The sequence below is a fragment of the Perca flavescens genome, chromosome 14 (assembly GCF_004354835.1).
Source record: "Perca flavescens isolate YP-PL-M2 chromosome 14, PFLA_1.0, whole genome shotgun sequence".
In the NCBI taxonomy this organism is placed as follows: domain Eukaryota; kingdom Metazoa; phylum Chordata; class Actinopteri; order Perciformes; family Percidae; genus Perca; species Perca flavescens.
In genome coordinates, this window is record NC_041344.1 from 24,834,727 (window position 1) to 24,853,986 (window position 19,260).

Below are 19,260 nucleotides of genomic sequence, written 5' to 3' on the forward strand. Positions count from 1 at the left end.
GATCAAAGTACATAAAACACATGATCAAATACATAAAAACACAATAATAGATCATTCACACAATACAGCATCCATTAAAACAAATAAGATAAAAAAAAAAAAAAAAAAAAAAAAAAAAAAAAAAAAAGCACAAGAAGGCAGTTCACAGTATTTCATTTATATTTAGCGCCTTGATTGCAGTAGGAACAAAGGAGTTTTTTAGTTGATTAGACCTGCACATCAAGACCCTGTACCTCCTTCCCGAAGGTAATAATTTAAAATTGTCATTCAAGATATGTGTATCGTCTCTCACAATTTTCTTGGCATGATTTAGAATTGAAGCATCAAATAGCTCTTGGGGTGATCGTTCCCCCACACCCCCTATAATTTTAAAAGCCATGTGCACCAATCGTCCCAACCTTGATTTTAATTGGACAGTCAAATTACCATACCATGCCGTAATACCATATCTAATCAAACTCTCAAAAATAGACTGGTAGAACAAGTACATAATTCTCTGATTTACTCCGAACGCTTTTAACCTTCGTAAAAAATATAGCCTCTGCTGTAACCTGGAACAAAGATTGTTGACATGAGAAGACCAACATAGTGCATTATCTATATAAACTCCCAAGTACTTATGTGAAGGTACCTGTGCAATGATATTACCATATATCATTACCGGACTATGGTCTCTTACACTTGTAGGATCAAAAATGATCTCTACAGTCTTGGCTCCATTCAGTATTAAAGAGTTATTATCGCACCAGCCAACAAATCTGTCTACCTCAGAGAAATAGTGTGAAACATTATCTTTCCTTTTTAATAAGCTTAAAATTGCTGTGTCATCAGAAAACTTAATAAAAAAAAGTGCTCTCTTGACTTGCTACGCAGTCATTGGTATATAATGTAAATAAAATTGGTGAACAGACGCATCCCTGCGGGGCTCCCGTGAACTTGTGAACTCTTACTAAAACGCTAATGTTATATTTAGATTCAACTAGGCAGGAAGTGTATTAGGTGTTTTATTGTTGTTCAGAACAACTACACTTGAAGGCAGGGATGAAAAGCTGGCCTTCATAGAGAGGAGGGAGACACCATATTGTTTAAAAATGGAGATAACGACCAGGCAGACAGGAAAACATTTGGAAGAAGTTGATTACAGTTTCCAGCCTTTGCCCTACTGCTCGGTCAAAAAGCAAGCAAAAAAAACCAACAACATAAGTATTTCTGTGTGCTTACCTCTGTCCCTCGGTGTCCAGCTCCTCTATCGGGGCTTTTATGACTTTCTTCTTCAGCGTGGCGTGTTCTTCTATCATCCGTCTGGCCCCTTCCAGATCTTGGGGAAAGTCTTTCCTTGACACAGTTTCTTGCATCTCCTCTAGTCGAGCCAGCATCTGGGTGGCGTGCCCAGAGAACTCCTCAAACGCCACACGCACCTGGATAAAAACACAGCAAAACATCTGAGTGAGGGGCTGTAAGTTTACGAATATAACAGAATATAACTCTGTTTAAACCACCAACTACTCACACCTGAACTATTACCCCCTTCTACCACTACAGCTGCAGGCACAATCTAATTCACTTGCTCTCTTATTGAGTACAGCACTTTTGCATTTGAATGTCAATGGGGGTTTTAGGGATTTCAAGATAGATTTTTGGATCAGCCAGACGGGCTTAAGTGACAGGATGGGTGGGCCAATCTCACCTCTATCCACTCTTCATGGTTGTACTCCAGGCTGCCATCAAAGTCAGCCGTCAGTTGGGAGGGGTCCACCACCTTCGTCAGGCCCTCTAGTGACACCATGGTAGTCTAGGGAGCAAAGGTGGAGGAAAAATAGTTTGGGGGGGAGAGAGAGAGAGAGAGAGAGAGAGAGAGAGAGAGAGAGAGAGAGAGAGAGAGAGAGAGAGAGAGAGAGAGAGAGAGAGAGAGAGAGAGAGAGAGAGAGATTGAAAGGGGTTTAGGCGGATTTAGGTTCATTTCAGGCAATTGAGTGCAAAATGCTTCTAATCTCTCCTCTCCTCCCACTGCATTTCTTTGCTGCCTCCTTGCCTTGTTGAAGATTTGGTTATTTAGAGAAGACATGACCAACCTCTAGTTCCCAAAACCTAGCAGCACAGGTTTAGTTCAAGACAGCAGAGTTGCAGGGATGGGATTTTTAGAGAAAGCCATGTAATTAATAACTTAATACATCAATGGCATGGTGACTAAAGCACATTTTATCCTCTTCGTCCTGCCAATCCAGCCCAGTGCAGCTTAATGATACCATAGAACATTTTAAAAAAGCAGCCACCAAAAAACTTTTTTTTTTTTTTTTACAGCATCCACCGTTTTATCACAGACCAAAAAACTCCTGCACACAAACACACACCACCAATCAGCTCCGACCATGTACATTACTGTTACTGTAATAAGTGTGTGCGTGTGTGTGTGTGTGTGTGTGTGTGTGTTGTGTGCGTTTGTCTCTCTGTGTGTATCGAGGATTTTCTCTTGGCTTTTGAGGTAGGACATGTTTCTCTACTTCCTTCCTGTTGAATTGAGACAGGAAAAAAGGAAGCAACGAGCCGAAGCGCAGAGTGCCGACTGCAACCTTGATTTTGATTGTGGATGAATTGCACCATGGTTCTGCGGGAGGAGAAACGGTACCCACCACCTCTGGCCGATTCTCCCTTTCACCATTCAACAGAGTACAAATCAATTATCTTGAATAACAATAGCAAACATTGCGATTTCAGTGTTTTCCCCTGGCAAGAGCCACTATGCTTTTTTTACCCAAGGACAACAGTGTGCTTCTGTATTGTTTGGCCTACACAAAGCTATCTAGCTATCGTTCTGTCTCCATCCATCTCTGGCCATGTGTGTGGGGGTGTTGTGCGGAGGTGGCCTCACAGAAACACAGAGGCACTGAAACCAAATGGGGAGACATTTCCTTACTGTATTATTGAAACTGATCATTTTTTATAACTGGTAATACGCAATTCTTGCACGGGGAGGATTTTCATTTTACTTAACTCTAAAGTGAAGGACAACCACAGGGTGATCAAATAGAAACTGTGTCAAGATGTATTAAGTGTTTCCTTCTAAGCTTAGAAGTCACAAAAGACAACATGTCGTTTATAGCTGGACGCAGCACACCAGTTTACTCAGGCATGGACTAAATTGCACACGTTTACTGAAACTGTTCTGTATGTAATTTACTTAAATGAAAAGTGAAAACACTTCATCTGCATACTTTAGAAATCTTTATAAATGTACAGTATGAGTTCCGGTAGTGCAGAACACATACACATGTAGGGTATCCAATCAATGCTTGTGTGGCATGGCAGGGCAGCTCGTGGATAACTAACCTGCCCCGTGGCATCGGTCTATAATTCCTCTCACATAATCAATATGGTGTCATCCAACTACAGCGGACCTGTGTGTGTAAGTGTGTGTGTGTGTGTGTGTGTGTGTGTGTGTGTGTGTGTGTGTGAACATGTGAACAATCGGAGCTATTTCCACACCAGTGCATCCACTAGCTGTAGTCAGAGGCTCAATGGAAACGTATCAGAAACACAATTAGTAGTAATAAGTAACATAGGGGGACTATGTTATTGTATATGGGTTTGTATCAACACATGTCTCACTATGAAGAAGAAGCTGATCATTATCATAGTAAGCAAGCTTTTTTTTTTTTTTAAATCACAGATCAAAAAGGAGGGTGGGAAATTGTTATCTGGTCCTCATTAGAGGGCATTTTCTAAGCAGGCTTCAAATCTGGCTAAGGCATCTTCACAACTTCAAAAGCAGAGAACCCGCACCGATTCGTCCATGCAGTGGTATGTTCAGTGTTGTGCCGGTATTGGTAAGAGCACACTGGTGCGCATCTTGGTGTCGGTTCAACTATGAAACGGTCAGAGAATAAAAATAAGCCTGTTCTTGTGAATAAATCATTAAATTAACTGTGAAAATGTGTTCTAACGCTTGACTGAGAAGCATCACAAACACTCGTCCTTGTGATGTGCTGTGTGCTGATTACGTACAATGAGCAGCTCAGCTGGCTACGGAGGTCGTTATGACAACTCAGCTGACAGCATATTAAGGGAAAAAATTATCTACTTTTATAACTTAGTACCTCAAAATGGCACATATAGAATTGAGGCACTTGATTTCTCTACATGTGAATGCTTTCAACAGTCATTACAGCATGCCTATAGTGTACTATAGCCAAGATGATCCTCACCCGAGCAGCATATAATTACATAATAAAATAATAATCATTGTTATGGGTAGCAAGTGACATGTAGCTGTGACTATATAGCCTCACGTTAACTGCAGTACATCTCCTCTGGTTTATGCTTCGATGAATTTGTCATCTATTAATTTACATCTATTGCTGTCATGTAAGGCAATACAGTATCCGACTAAACATTTTGACAATCCTAAACCGTATTCTGGCATTTTGTGTTGATTTTATCAATTTAACAGGTGTAAAAAAAAAAACATGTTTGCAGCTTCAGAGGCAGTCAATTAAGTGAGCAGCCAGAGAGCAGAGATGACATTAAAATAAACGGTTATTGTTGAGAATTACAGGTTTTCCCCATCCTACCTCAAATTCGAACTTGGAGCTGCCGAAGTTGGTCCTTTGCTTCTGCCAGAAATTGTCTGGTTTGATGATGAGGGCGACGTGGATGCAGGAAGGGAACGACTCCTGCAGGATCTTCAGCAGAGGCTTGATGCTGTCCCACTTGGAGCCGCGCATATCAACGATGACTGTGAAGCCATGTTTACACACCTCCTCACTGGGATGGATGGAGGTCGGTGGGAGTGGGAGGATTTATAGAGAAGAGGAGGGAGGGAGGGAGGGAGGGAGGGAGAGGCAGTGAGAGATTGGAGAGAGTATAATCCAGAGAGAGGAGACAGATGACAGACGTGGGAAAGGATGAGAGAGGGATGGAGAGAAAAGAGAAAGACGAGAAGAGGGAGATGGAGATTGAAAAAGGAAAAGGGAGAAAAGAAATGAGAATCAAAACAAACAGTGAGATGACGCACTTTCTATACTGTGAGAAAAGCCTACGCAGCAAACACACACCCACGCACATCCACGCACATCCACGCACATCCATGCCCACACAGAAACCTGCGCAAATGAGTCACAAATGTGTGCAGAAATACAAAAAATACTAATCAGCACATTTGTGCAACCTCATTTTCCTGTGGTGCTCTGTTCAGTCCATCATTATTATGACATAACCCTACACACAGACACACACAGACACAGACACACACAGACAATACATCTACTCACCTGAAACCAAAATCTGTGTTAATTATGTAAGATATTACCAAAAATAACTGTTTGTCTTCATAATTTGAGGAGCAAAGATATTTAGTAGCCTGTTTGGCATCATGCATCTTATTACTACTACTTATTTATTTAGCAAATCTGGACTGCTTCTTTTCCTTTTGGTCATTTAAAGGCATTTAGAAAACATCCTTTCCCTCAGTTTTTCAGACTTTGCTTACAAATATAATTTTCATATCCCTCCATTACTGTAAATGCATCTATCCTTTTTCAAACCTCTTCCCTCTCCCTCTGTAACAGCCTGTCAGTAGATAGCCAGTGTGCAGATGTTGCCTTTCCGAAAATAGAACACCACTGGTCACCAAATAAACCACACAGTTGAGAGAGATTACAAAAATATGCAAAACATGACACGACATAATGGTGTGGTTGTGAATGTCTAAAGGACACAAAACCGTAAAAAATTAAATAAAAAAATAAAAAAAGAATTTACAGTGAATGTACCCGCATTTTAAACCACTCAGAGATAATGTGGTGGAGATGAGAGTAGATGGAGAGAAGATGGACAGATGGAGGGAGGAGAGGAACGGCAGACTGAAGAGAAAGAGAAGTAAACCAAGAGCTGGAGAGGAGAGATGTTTTACCTGCGAGGTGAGGAGCTCCTCGTCCACAGTAACTACTGCTGCTGCTGCACTGCCTCAGCTACTGCGACACTTTGTTTTGCTTTCACACACACACACACACACACACACACCGCACACACCTCCTCACACATGCGCTCTCCATCTCTGTCAGTTTTAATCCCCCCTCCCTCTCCACTTCTCTCTCTCTCTCTCTCTCTCTGATGATCCCTCCTTCCTTTCCATCATTTGTTTTCTGTTATACATCCCTCTCTCAGCTCAGGCTTTCCCTCTCAGCATCTCACTGTGTTTCTCTAGAACTGATCTTTGGCAGCGAAGAAGCTGCAGCAAGCTAAATGGTGCTGAATTATTTTTCTCTCCATTCCTCCCTCACAGGTTCATCTCAGCTCTCTCGTGTGCTTGCTTACAGAGCCTCATCCACTTGCTCCGGGTGTTCCCTTTGTACTGAGGCATTGCTTCTCCTTTCTGACAACAATGACCACAGACACACACACAAAGATACTGCACTTGCATGCACACCACAGAACAAACGTAATGAATGTGTAACCTGGGGATGCCGGCGAGGTAGGCGATCAGTCTCCTCAGGTCGTCCGTTCGTATTCTATCGTGGTTGCTGCGTGATGGAAACGTTAACACCGGACCACCGCGTCTGTCTCTGCCGCCTGAGGCGTCACACACACACACACACACACACACACACACACACACACACACACACACACACACACACACACACACACACACACACACACACACACACACACACACACACACACACACACACACACACACACACACAGATTAGAGACAGAACATACGTGTTATTGTCACTGCTGCTTCACATCCAAAACTGCTGGTAAAATTTCACAATTTACTTTAAATGAAAACGTGTTTGGACTTTGACATACTGAATGTGTTTTAGTGGAAAGCAACATCCGTGATTTGGTGCCTATGATGAGCCATTGTAGAGCTAATATAGTTCAAATAAGCTGAGTGTTCTATTATGGTCAGTAAATCAGCAAAAATCTGACTGGAGTAAAATAGGCATCATAGTAACAACATAGCTAATCCAATGAATGAGTGAAAGGCTCGACAAATATGGGATGCTGAGCGTGCTAAATTAAAAAGCCCCTGGCGTCACAATTGATTTGAATTACCACTTGCTCTGCTAGAAACTCAAAACTAATGGAAGCATTCAAATAATACATGGTGCTGAAAAACCTCAACACAAAACATTTTTGAAAGGTAAAAAAAAGAGACAGGATTTCTTTTATCCAACTTCATAGTGAAGAACTTTCAGGAGCTGCATTTTGACCTCTTCACACTAGTTCCTATTTTTTTTCCGAATATCTAAACACAACATAAACCAGACAAGAGTCTAGCCATTCTAGGGGCTATGCTAGGCTGTACATAGGCATATAATGCTAATGTTTATACTAGCATGACAACATGCGGGTTCACATGTATAATTTCACTATCTTAGTTTAGCTTGTTAGCATGCTAACATCTGGTAATTAGAACTAAATGCAAAGTACTGCTGAGGCTGATGTAATCTTACAAGTATTTAGTTATAAACCAAAGTATTGGATTAATTTTGACCTGATGGCGGTGCCAGATGAAAAGTTAGAATACTGCCAAAGTGATTACAATTCATCCTGAGGGGGACGTGAATGTGTCCACTAAAATGCATGGCAGTCAATGCAATAGTTGAGATATTTCACTCAAAACCTCATTGTGGCACTATAAGAACAGTCAGGGGGTCTCCAAAGCCAGCAGGATATTTCATCTGGGGACCACGAATGTCTGCACACACTTTTGTGCCAACACATTAAGCAGATGCTGAGATATTTCACAGGATAATTGAAAACTTTGACCTGCTGGTGGCGCCAGATGGAAGGCCAAAGGATCATCAAAGTCAGTAGGATTCATCCTCTAGAGATCCTGAACGTCTGTGCAAAACGGCATGGCAATCTGTGTAATAGTTGTTTAGATACTTACGCTGTAGTGAAGGACAAACCGCCAGACTGACATTGCAATTCCTAGAGCTATGCCGCTAGCATGGCTAAAAATGATAAATACAAGCAAACACATGCAAGCTAAAAGCATGGTTTCTGTATTTTATGCAGTATCCCTTCACGGGGTACAATTTTTGCATAGCTGACAATTTGTCTGTTTACAGTATTTCCGCCTTCAACAGCATTCTGGCTTGAATCCAACCTTTTGAATATTATTTTGTCATTTTTAATTGGTAGTTGGGTAACATTTGCTGTTTACAGCACATAATCATAGGACTGAATCATGAATATCTGGTACTATAATAATATTATCTGGCTTCTAGTTTCTGACCAGTTGCAGAAGCAGAGCCACTCCACTCACGTGAGAACTTGTAAACACTGACTGCCCTCAGCCCACAAATGCGTAAGTTCAGTTGGGTTGTTGTGTGCCTGTAGGCTCGGCCCGGCTGCTCAGAGGAGAAAATCAAACGATCACGTGGCAAACAGGCAAACCTGAATGAGGGCGACCATGGCCAAATTATTAAGAAGCCCGATTCAGGATAATAGGCTTAGCTTCCTTTTCACCAGTGGTCCCCTCTCTACCTCCCTTCCTCCTTCAATTCAAAGCCAATTACTCCACCAGCGACTACTATGGGATGCGGTAGCTGAGAGTAAGTCATCTCCATGGCAACACCACCCAGTCTCTCCTTCTCTCAATTTCTGTGCGTTTGTCTGACTCATCTTCCTCATCATTGTGTTTCTGCCTTTGACCTTCGCTGCACACACAAGTAGACCAAAGTGAAGTGTGCACACCGCATGCACACGCTAATTAACATATATTTTGACTTTGTTATTCCATTTCATACTGCTGAGATCTATTGTATGAGTGTTTTTCCATTGGCATGCACATAGATACATGTGATGATAATACGCTCACACATGCACAAGCTGAATAATGTTTTTGTGTGTTGTACAAATAATCCTGCTGGATGTTCTTGGCAGTCCAGATCTCCTGCTCGGCCTCCTGTGAGTTTTCCCTGGCACGACTCCAGTGTGTGTGTGTGTGTGTGTGTGTGTGTGTGTGTGTGTGTGTGTGTGTGTGACATGGCTGAGCTTTCCTTGGAGGGGGAAAAGACACAGCTGTAGCTTACTATTCTGTAGTCCCGCTGATACTGACTAAACAATGACTGTCTGTGTGTGTGTATTATGTGTAGTCTAAGTGTGAAGAAGGGTCATGGGTTACGTGTCTGGGTCTCGGTCTGACCACGTGAGTTTTTACAGGCAGAGTGCACAGCTTAATATTATCAGAGAAAGCAGCGGGAGAACGTGTACAGTTCATTAGCCTCGTCTACCATGAGGAGTTTAGAAGACTTGTGACACACTCTTACCTGACAAATAGGCAACTTTTTCTTTGAGGATGGGAAGTACCTCCATTGCTCTCATCTCCTCATTTCTCCTGAAACCTGGATAGAGAGAAAGGGAGAAAGAAAACAAAGACACTTGAGGTTAAAAGAAAGAAAAGAAAAAGCATGTCCCTTTTCCCTTGTCCCTTATCAGCTAGGACTTTCTTTTTTCCTTGAGGGCATATTATTTGGGACAGAGCAGATTTTGTCCACTTGTAATCTCAAGATCTGCAGCTTTTAAACACAAGGGATTGAATCCAGTTTCGGATAGCATGCATCACGGAGGAAAAAGTCTGTACGTTTCACTCACAAACACACCCAAACGCATTAAGCATTAACATAAAATAACACTATTAAATGCTGCAGACGTTGAAAGGATTGCTATGTAGATGTGAATGTTCACATCTACCAGTAAGGGTTCAATAGCAGAAAACAATGCTAACACACTGATATTAAACAGGTGTAATGTTTACCATGTTAGGCATCTCAGCTTATTGTTCTAGCATGCTAATATTTGCTAATTAGCACAAACCAAAGTGCACCTGAGGCTGATGGGAATGTCTCTAATTTGGTCATGAATCAAAAAAAAAAAATCACAAAAGTTTTTCAATTGTTGTGGCATTTCACACAAACAAACAAATGTCGACCTCATCGTGGCATGAGAGGAAAAGTCAGGAGAGCACCAAAGTCTTTAGGATTCATCCCTCGGGGACAATGAACGTCTGTACAAAATTTCATGGCAATCCATTGAACGGTTATATTTGAGATATTTCCGTCTGGACCAAAGTTGTGGACTGAATGACTGACATTGCCATCCAACTAGTCTCGCATTGCAAGACCTTCCTCCACAGCGCTGCGGAGGAAGGTCTGGCTAGTCGACACAGTATTCCGGGGTGGGAGAAAAACATGCTCTGGTTTATTGGCATTTCTTTAAACCAATCACAATCGTCTCGGGCGGCGCCAACTGCCACACGGAGGCCCCTGTGCCGCTGCAAAATAGCCTTAGGAAATAACTTGTTTTGGTGGAACATGTGTACGTTCAAAGTAAAGATATTCCGATACCAGTATCTGTATCGCCTCTGATTCTGCCTAATACGCTGGTATCGGGAAGTTCTGGAGTTTATGCACCGATCCGATACCACGTATCTAAAGAAAACCTACGTTAAAGTAGTTTATTTATGTTCTTTTTCCGTTATGACCGACTGTCAAACTGGATAATAAAAGAAAGTTCTGTGGCATTCATTGTTTGTGTTTGTTCATGTTTCACAAAGAGTTTAACCTGAGCCAACATAGAAAAAATATCACATACTACTATTCACATACAGGGATAGTGGTATACAGTTGTTAAAACATAATAAAATATATGACACACTGGTATTGGATCGGTACTCGGTATCGGCCGATACGCAAGTTCAGTTATCAGAATCGGTATCGGGAAGCAAAAAATTGTATCGGGCCATCTCTAGTTCAAAGGTTGTTTTAGTCATGCAACAGAAAACTCAGACTGGACAGATAGTCTAGCCAGCTGTCTGGGGGCAGCTAGCTAGACTGTCTGCTGTCCGAGGCAACGGAGCAGGTCGTGGATGTAAACTACCATCCAACTAACATGCCTAAAAAAATAAATATTACCCCAATTATTACATTCCATGTAACAATTTCTATTTAACAAACCGTAAACATCCTGGGCATTGTCAATTGACTGCATGTTTTCAAGGTAGAAATTGAGACATCTCAGCTTTCAAAATTCTCTCAATTTTCTGTACAAACTGCAGTCAGAATATTTTCTAAATGGCACAATTAAAGAGGGCCAACAAGCTGCCACCTGAGAAAAATGAATATAAATATTGCTACTTTACCCACTTCAACTCTGTCTGCCTTCTCTACTAACAGACTAAGACTACTAATCTTTGACATTGTCCTATAAATAAATGTCTGCCACTACTCGTATTCAGTGATGAATCACGCAATAGTGGCTGAACATTTAGTTGCTTCATAAAAGCGTCAGTATTTTTCTCAACACTGGCTCTCTAATAACTGCAGCTCTTTCGTGGGCAAAATCCTCTGGGGCGGCACACAAGGACTGATGTGTTTCACATACTGGTTCATCTGGAAGAACTGCATAGTTTGCAAGAGAATTAATGCAGAACAAAACCCCACAGCAATAACCTGGACTATAAATTGTCACCATATAAACGTCAACCCTCCACCGTGCTGCTAATATTCTGTCAGAAGTGAATGAATGGCTGTCAGGAGATATTCAATAAGTGAAAATCTGTTCAAACCACTCCTATATATAGACACACAATTCCCTTAAGTGATTAAACTCACATCATCACTTCAATACACACAGGTGGACAGAGCGGGGCCCAGATTTTGTCCTTCAGACAGAGCACAGGTCTGGTTTGTGCAACTGATGACCCAGACAAGTCAATTTTATAAATGTCTCTTTTCCCTGTCTGTTTTTAACATTCTGCGTCCCACTGACTCTACTTTTTAATCCTCAACCTGGCTATTAGAGCTAAATTCCTACTACATTTCCATTCATAAGTGGCTTCTTTTTTTTTGCATGTTTAACAGAAACCCTCTGAGTTACACTGTGTCACTAACCAGTAATTGTGTGTGTGCTAAAAACTATTTAGACATCTTCAGAAACAAAGAGGGAGAAAAAAAAAGACATGGTGTAATCTAACTTCTGTCTCTTTCTACATTATACATCCACAGTACAGTGTCTTATAATGTGGTGGTGAACTGGTAAGACATACACACTAATTGTTACCATGTATTACATAACACAATTTAAAAAGGGAAGAAGCGGTGATCTCCCTGTTGGCCTTCTATTATTTAACACACACACACACACACACACACACACACACACACACATACACCTACACACACACACACATACACACACACACACTTCATATTTCTAACTGTATGCTGATTCTTTTCCGCCACCGGAGGAGATAGGAGGATCAGGACGTGTCTATATTTTTACTGTTCTTTCCTTTGTCTCATTATTATTCTCTCAACATCCCACAGGGTGCCACACAAAATGCATGAGAGCAGGTTGGTGCCGACAGTAAGCTCTTGCTCTGCCTCCATTTCCGGGAGCCACACATGGACCAGATTCCACTCTCTATGAGCTGAGGAGAGCTGGGAGTCAAATTAGGCTACTTACTAATAAAGGCTACTAACTAATAATTAGTTTTATTATTGATGAGTGTATTGATTGTTAGTCTTTAAAACTAATTTGAAATAGAGAAATTGAGCAAAAAAAAAAAAAGTTGATTAATCAATTAGTCAATCGACAGACAACATGTCAAAGTGTTGGCAGTAATTGTGTTATATATTTGTGATGACAATTGGGAGCATTTGCTTCTTTTATTTGTTTAATGTGATAGAAAAGGGTTTTGGATGGTTTGTTGGACTAATGCCTTGTTTACATGTAACATGGTTATTTTGACAAACGGAGACATTTCCCTTCGTTTGTGCTCTTTGTTTACACGCAAACGGAGAATTCACCTCGGAGAACGAGTCTTTCTAAAAACTCCGGCCAGAGTGGAGATTTTGGAACACTTTGTTTGCACGTTTGCATGTAAACTGTGACAAACGGAGGTTTAGGCAGCCGAGAGAGAGAAAGAGAAAGTGATTTGTTGCTGTTGTTGCTATTTTCGGGATTCTGATTGGCTAACGTGGGCTTGAGCTTCTCGTTACACTGCCACCTACAGGTTTGGCATGCTCAACGGCATTGACGGCATATGTACACAAGTACATGTAAACAAACACTTTTCTGAAAACTGACAGCTGTGCACAATGTTATTTTTGAAAACGAAGAGGTTGAAATAGCCGGCCACGTGTAAACGTAGCATAAAACCAATTGAATAGGTCACCCTAGATTTTAGGAAATTGTGATTTTCTTTTTACCATTTTCTGACATTTTATAGACCAACAGGCTAAATGAGAAAATGAGCAGATTAATCAATGGTGGAAAATGATCACAAGTTCCCAGGGACCAAGGTGACATCTTCAAATTTCTCGTTTTGTCCAACAGTCCAAAAACGAAAATGTTCATTTTGCTATCATATAAAACAGAGAAATCCTGACAAGTACAAAAGCTGGAGCCAGAGAATTTTATTTATATATTATAAAAAGAGTTGCAGATTATTTTCCTGGCAATCGATGATGTCATGGCAATCAGTTAATCTTTACCCTTCTTTATATGCTCTTATTTAGATTATTCTATTATTTCTAACAGTATAGTTGTCCTGTGTATTGCACTATATGATTGCATCTTGTTTTGTGTCTTTGTACCTTGCACCGTATTTGTAGTGTGAATGTTTGCTTTACTCCCACTGAATATTGCATCATTTGTTCTTTTTTGTTTTGCACCGGGCAGCAGAAGAAACAATGTCAGTCCACTATGTAGGCCTACTTTACTGCACTCTATACAGATGGATGACAATAAACTCTCTCTTATCTTATCTTAATCCTTTGCAGCTCTACGCGGCCTATAGAACATCACTGGTGTGTTTCAAACTATACTGTATTAACAGCATAAGGTTTATCAGTACAAATTATTAACAGTGGTAATGTCTGAACCAGTGTTGTGTGCATAAGGGTGCAAGGGAACATGTTCACACAAATGGATAAGTCAGCATCTTTTCACCATTGAGTGTTTCTTCTTCTAAAGCAAAGACAATCTTTGAGGTTTCCCACAAACTTGTTGTCTGATTGGCTGGCTGCCATCAGGGAGCGGGATAATCAAAAGGTCAATAAAAAAAACTTGACAGGCTGAAAACTTGTGTGTGTGTGTGTGTGTGTGTGTGTGTGTGTGTGTGTGTGTGTGTGTGTGTGTGTGTGTGTGTGTGTGTGTGTGTGTGTGTGTGTGTGTGTGTGTGTGTGTGTGTGTGTCAGAGAGAGTGTTTAGAGGGAGAGAGCATACAGTGAGTGCTTTGTAGCTCTGTGTGAATTCACTACTGTACAGTCAAATTTAACGGTCACTAGATTAAGGTCTGCCCAGATACACTCCGTCCTTTGTAAACACCCGAAAACACAGACACACACTTTTAAGACACACAACCTTTCCCTCCTTCTACATCTTCCAAAATGTCTTTCAACAAGCTCCAGAAAACATTCTGGATTTGTGATGCAACAGTTAGTGAAGAAACTGGCGGTTTTGCCTCTTTATATATATATATATATCCATGATTTCAACCTGTCTGATTGGAATTATTTCTTATTACCTAATAATTACAGCTCACTAGATCCCTGAAACATTTTCTGCTATTAAATGGAAAAATGTTGTAACACAAAAGGTTTAACCACACAGACACATCACTTCCCTGTGCTCTGGGACTGGAGAAAGTGGCGCAGCAGCTAAATATAGAGTGGCCAGGTGACTGACACACACACACACACACACACACACACACACACACACACACACACACACACACACACACACACACACACACACACACACACACACACACACACACACACACACACACACACGATGAATGAAGAGCAAAAAAGCAAAGAAGTGGACAAGGAAAAGTGAAACTACGAAAGTGTGTGTGTGTGTGTGTGTGTGTGTGTGTGTGTGTGTGTGTGTGTGTGTGTGTGTGTGTGTGTGAGAGGAGGGGGAGGGAGTGAAGGGGACAATAAGAGTGAGGAAAGGAAAGTGAGCAAGAGTGAGGAAAAGAAATGCAGAGGGGGATCGGGTGGAAAATGAAAGGTGGACACACAATTAGGATAACAATTAGGATTAAATTGGTAATGACAGACCAACCAGTCAGTCGCTGTCAAACACATTCATTTTATCCTCTTTCTTTCACTTTATTTCTTTATTTCTTTCAGCCCTCTTTTCTTTTGCCTCTCCATCTTTATTTTTTAGCGTTGTTTTAATTTCATTTTAAGCAAGTAAGTAAAGAAAGTAGTAGTAAGAAAGTAGGGTGATGACCTTGTGGTAGATCTATAATGGTCTCCCACACACCTACTACTCGCAGCAATGTACCTGTCAGCTGGATTAGGGCTGAGCCTGTCTGAGCGTACCGCCAATTGTGATTGGTTGCCCCGCAAGTCATGCTCGATAATTCTTCCACAAATAAGAAAAAAAAAAAAAATCTGCTACCATCAGCTAATGATAGACTGACGGGAACCCAGTCCACTGTGGGCAGAGTCACAGCAGCTGAGGCTAATCCTGGGATTCCTGAGGAGAGATATTCCAATCCAGCAGACAACCAAAACCACCCATTTTGGTGTTGTCTGCACGTCCACGCGGAAAAGCTGGTGCAAACATTTCCAAGCAGCAACAGGGCGATCGCTGCAGTTTCAGAGCCCATCAGCACACTGTGTGAATGCAGAGTCAGTGTGCACCCTATGTGGCATTAGGTGAGCTGCTAATCTGCCTGCCTTTTGGAAAGGAAGCTTCCTGGAGTTAATCCTCAATGTGTAGGAGGGGCAATAATTATGATATGCCTGCACTGCATTTGTGCACCCTGGGAAGCAGCTTAGCATCAGAAGGGAGACTTGAGATTGATGGGGAGAACCCTTAAGGTTGTTTTACAGTTGTGCGGAGGCTCCACGCAGAGCTCTCGCCGTAGCCTATGTAAGTGGCCTGATGTTTATACTTGTGCGCTGGTGTGTGCGTCGAGCCGCATGTGTGTGTATGTGTGTGTGTGTGTGTGTGTGTGTGTGTGGGGGGGGTGTGGTAGAGGGAGACGTGAGAGAGTAACGGCTATTAGCTTTCGGAGCGAGTAGCGACTCGAGTCATAGTGAGAGAAACAAAGTGTCTCCCCTATGTTTTCTGACCAAGGTGGGAAATCTGGAGCAGTAGAAGTTAACTGTCTCCTTGATTTCATGTTGTTTATGGAGAAGGAGAACCAGGAAATGAGTCGGGGGAAATGCAACGCTACCAAGCCACGGCCGAGCAACGTGCGTTGCTGCGACGTGTAGTTACAATTTTCGAGAGGTGCACGTCAGGCTACGGCGTAGGGTCCGGCGTAGACGCAGAGGGGTCTGCATCTACGCCGGACCCTGCGCCGTCAATTCGACGCACAACTATAAAAAGGCCTTTACAGTGCAGGGGAGGCTTACATATAACATCAACTCTTTCCTCACCTGCTGTCACTGCAGTAGAGCCACTCAGTATTAGACTGTGGTTGGACACATCTGTATGCGTCTACGTTAGGGGTGTGACAAGACACCCAGCTCACGAGACGAGACACGAGATTTGGTTCTTGAGATCCGGATCGAGACGAGACTTTATCACTATTTTACAGAAAACTTCAATGAAGGAATAAGACTGGAAAAATAGTCCTGTATTCAAATCGAAAGTCACAAAATGAAAACCGAGCACTGAAAGGTTTGGCCATATACTCCAATGACTGGCTTCTCTCCTGTATAACTAACCGTTACACTGTTACTTATTCCATATGTACGGTGGAGAGAGTCTCTCCACTCAGAGAACCAAGGTTACAACATAACCAAGCGTTTTCTGTCCAGTAGTTGAGACCAAATATTTTGTACTTGAATTTGTCATTGTACAGTAGACAGAGAGAAATAAAGCTTATTTTTTTACTATTGTTTCACATTGATTGCGTTCTTAAGCACAAATAAATTTCCATCAAACACTCAACAGATGATTTTTGTGAAGACAGGTGCTCTTTTCTCCTCTGCATTTCATTCATTGCAGCACTAAATAAGGAAGTAGGCTACTCTAGTATCGATCTATGACCATTATAGGACGAAGGGAGAACATTTCTCTTGGTTTATCATCATTAAAAGTAAAGTTAGGTGTTGCTGTCCGCTTCCCGACTCATTTTAACAGAGAAAGAGAGTGGTCTGCGCGAGACAGCGCCACACTGAACTGCATGCTGCGGACGTGTGAGTGTCTCGGCCAAGAGAGGGGGAGAAAGAGAGAGGGGGGAGGGAGAAAGAGACAGAGCGGCGGTCATGGCGGCGGTACTCTTTTTTTTTTTTACGCTGGGTTTCACAGGCAGCTTTTTTCTTCAGCTATCGCTACGCAAAAGTAAACTCAGAGTCAACTTTGGAGAACGGCCGGGGGACTTTCTATGCTAATTTCAGGCTGCTGCTCTGCACTTTGGTGCTGATAAGGGCAGACACTTTTTACCTCGACAAGAAATCTCGTGGGGACAAGATCTTGTCACACCTCTCGTCTATGTGTATCAATGTTTCGCACTTTAACCCAGAATACATTAAAAAGGTTGAAAGTGCATTGTGCGTGAATATGTGACTTTAGTTGCTCATAATGTTTTTAGCCCATTATCTAGAGGCCGCAGCTTTATTAACTTTTTTTTTATCTTCTGGTGATTTAATAATCTCATAACATAAGAGAATATACAAATAGTTTGTGCACACTTTTGTTTTTTAGGGCTGTAATCCTGAGAGAACAATTGATGTTGTTATGAAAAGATGTTTCTCATGATTATGGTATCATCAATGGTATCTATTAATTGCATTTATGATTTTGCTTAGTTCCTCTGCTTGCTTAGGAGACAAGAGCAGAGGCAATTATTTGATAATGAATTAATTCAATCTACAACATTTCTGTTCCTATTTAAGCAAAACCTCCATTCGTTCTGTGGTTCCAGGTTCTCAAATGTGAGGCTTCCCTGCATTGATTTAAACCGCTGGCAACAAAAGTCAGTCCACCCCTAAGTGAAAATGTCCAAATTGGGCCCAAAGTGTCAATATTTTTGATTGGCCACCATTATTATCCAGCACAGACTTAACCCTCTTGGGCATGGAGTTCACCAGAGCTTCACAGGCTGCCACTGGAATCCTCTTCCACTCCTCCATGACGACATCACGGAGCTGGTGGATGTTAGAGACCTTGTGCTCCTCCACCTTCCGTTTGAGGATGCCCCGCAGATGCTCAACAGGGCTCCAGACTAACTTTTTTCACTAGGAGCACATTGGACCCCAACTGAAGATTTTAGGGACGCAACCCCAAAAATGTGACGGGTGTACTCACTTTTGTGAGATACTGTAATCAATAGCACTGGGTATATCTACTATGAAAATAGAGCTGGGCAATATATCGAGATTATATCTATATCTTGATATGAGACTAGATATCATCTTAGATTCTGGATATTGTAATATCGTAATATGGCATAACTGTTGTCTTTTCCTGGTTTTATAGTCGAGATGGTCCGATACCGATACCTGTATTGGCTCCGATACCGCCTAAAACGCTGGTATCCGGAAGTACTGGAGTTTATGCACCGATCCGATACCAAGTAATAAAGCCCTAAAGAAAATCTACGTTAAAGTAGTTTATTTATGTTCTTTTTCCGTTATAACTGACTGTCAAACTTGATAATAAAAGAAAGTTCTGTGGCATTCATTGTTTGTGTTTGTTCATGTTTCACAAAGAGTTTAACCTGACAGAAATCATATCACATCCATACAGGGATAGTAGTATACAGCTGTTAAAACATAATAAAATATATGACATACTGATATCGGATCGGTACTTGGTATCGGCCGATACGCAAGTTCAGGTATCGGAATCGGTATCGGGAAGCAAAAAAATTGTATCGTGCCATCTCTATTTTATAGGCTGCATTACAGTAAAGTGATGTCATTTTCTGAACTTACCAGACTGTTGTAACTGTTCTATTATTTGCCTTTACCCACTTAGTCATTATATCCACATTACTGAGGATTATTTATCAAAAATCTCATGGTGTAAATATTTTGTGAAAGCACCAACAGTCAACACTACAATATTGATGCGGTATCGATAGAGGTATTTGGTCAAAAATATTGTGATATTTGATTTTCTCCATATCGCCAAGCCCTAAAAAAAAAAAAATACAAAAAAAGTCCTAATTAGTCAGGAAGACTAAAGTAGGAAGAATGCACTCCCCAACATGTCACCAACTTTTATTAATTTTTTATTAAGTTATGATGTTAAAATAATGGA

General features: G+C 41.4%; 1 protein-coding gene across 6 annotated transcripts in view; it reads right to left on the reverse strand.

Moving 5' to 3' along the window:
* LOC114567929 (triple functional domain protein) overlaps positions 1-19,260 on the reverse strand; it is a 108,638-nt gene that overhangs the window by 65,913 nt on the left and 23,465 nt on the right. For all 6 annotated transcript variants that reach the window (XM_028597203.1, XM_028597204.1, XM_028597202.1 and 3 more), the window contains exons 3-7: positions 9,288-9,362; positions 6,453-6,567; positions 4,569-4,761; positions 1,688-1,792; positions 1,222-1,418 (exon numbers count right to left, since the gene is read on the reverse strand). In XM_028597203.1, the coding sequence (XP_028453004.1) occupies positions 1,222-1,418; positions 1,688-1,792; positions 4,569-4,761; positions 6,453-6,567; positions 9,288-9,362 (685 nt within the window). The remainder of the gene's footprint in view (positions 1-1,221; positions 1,419-1,687; positions 1,793-4,568; positions 4,762-6,452; positions 6,568-9,287; positions 9,363-19,260) is intronic.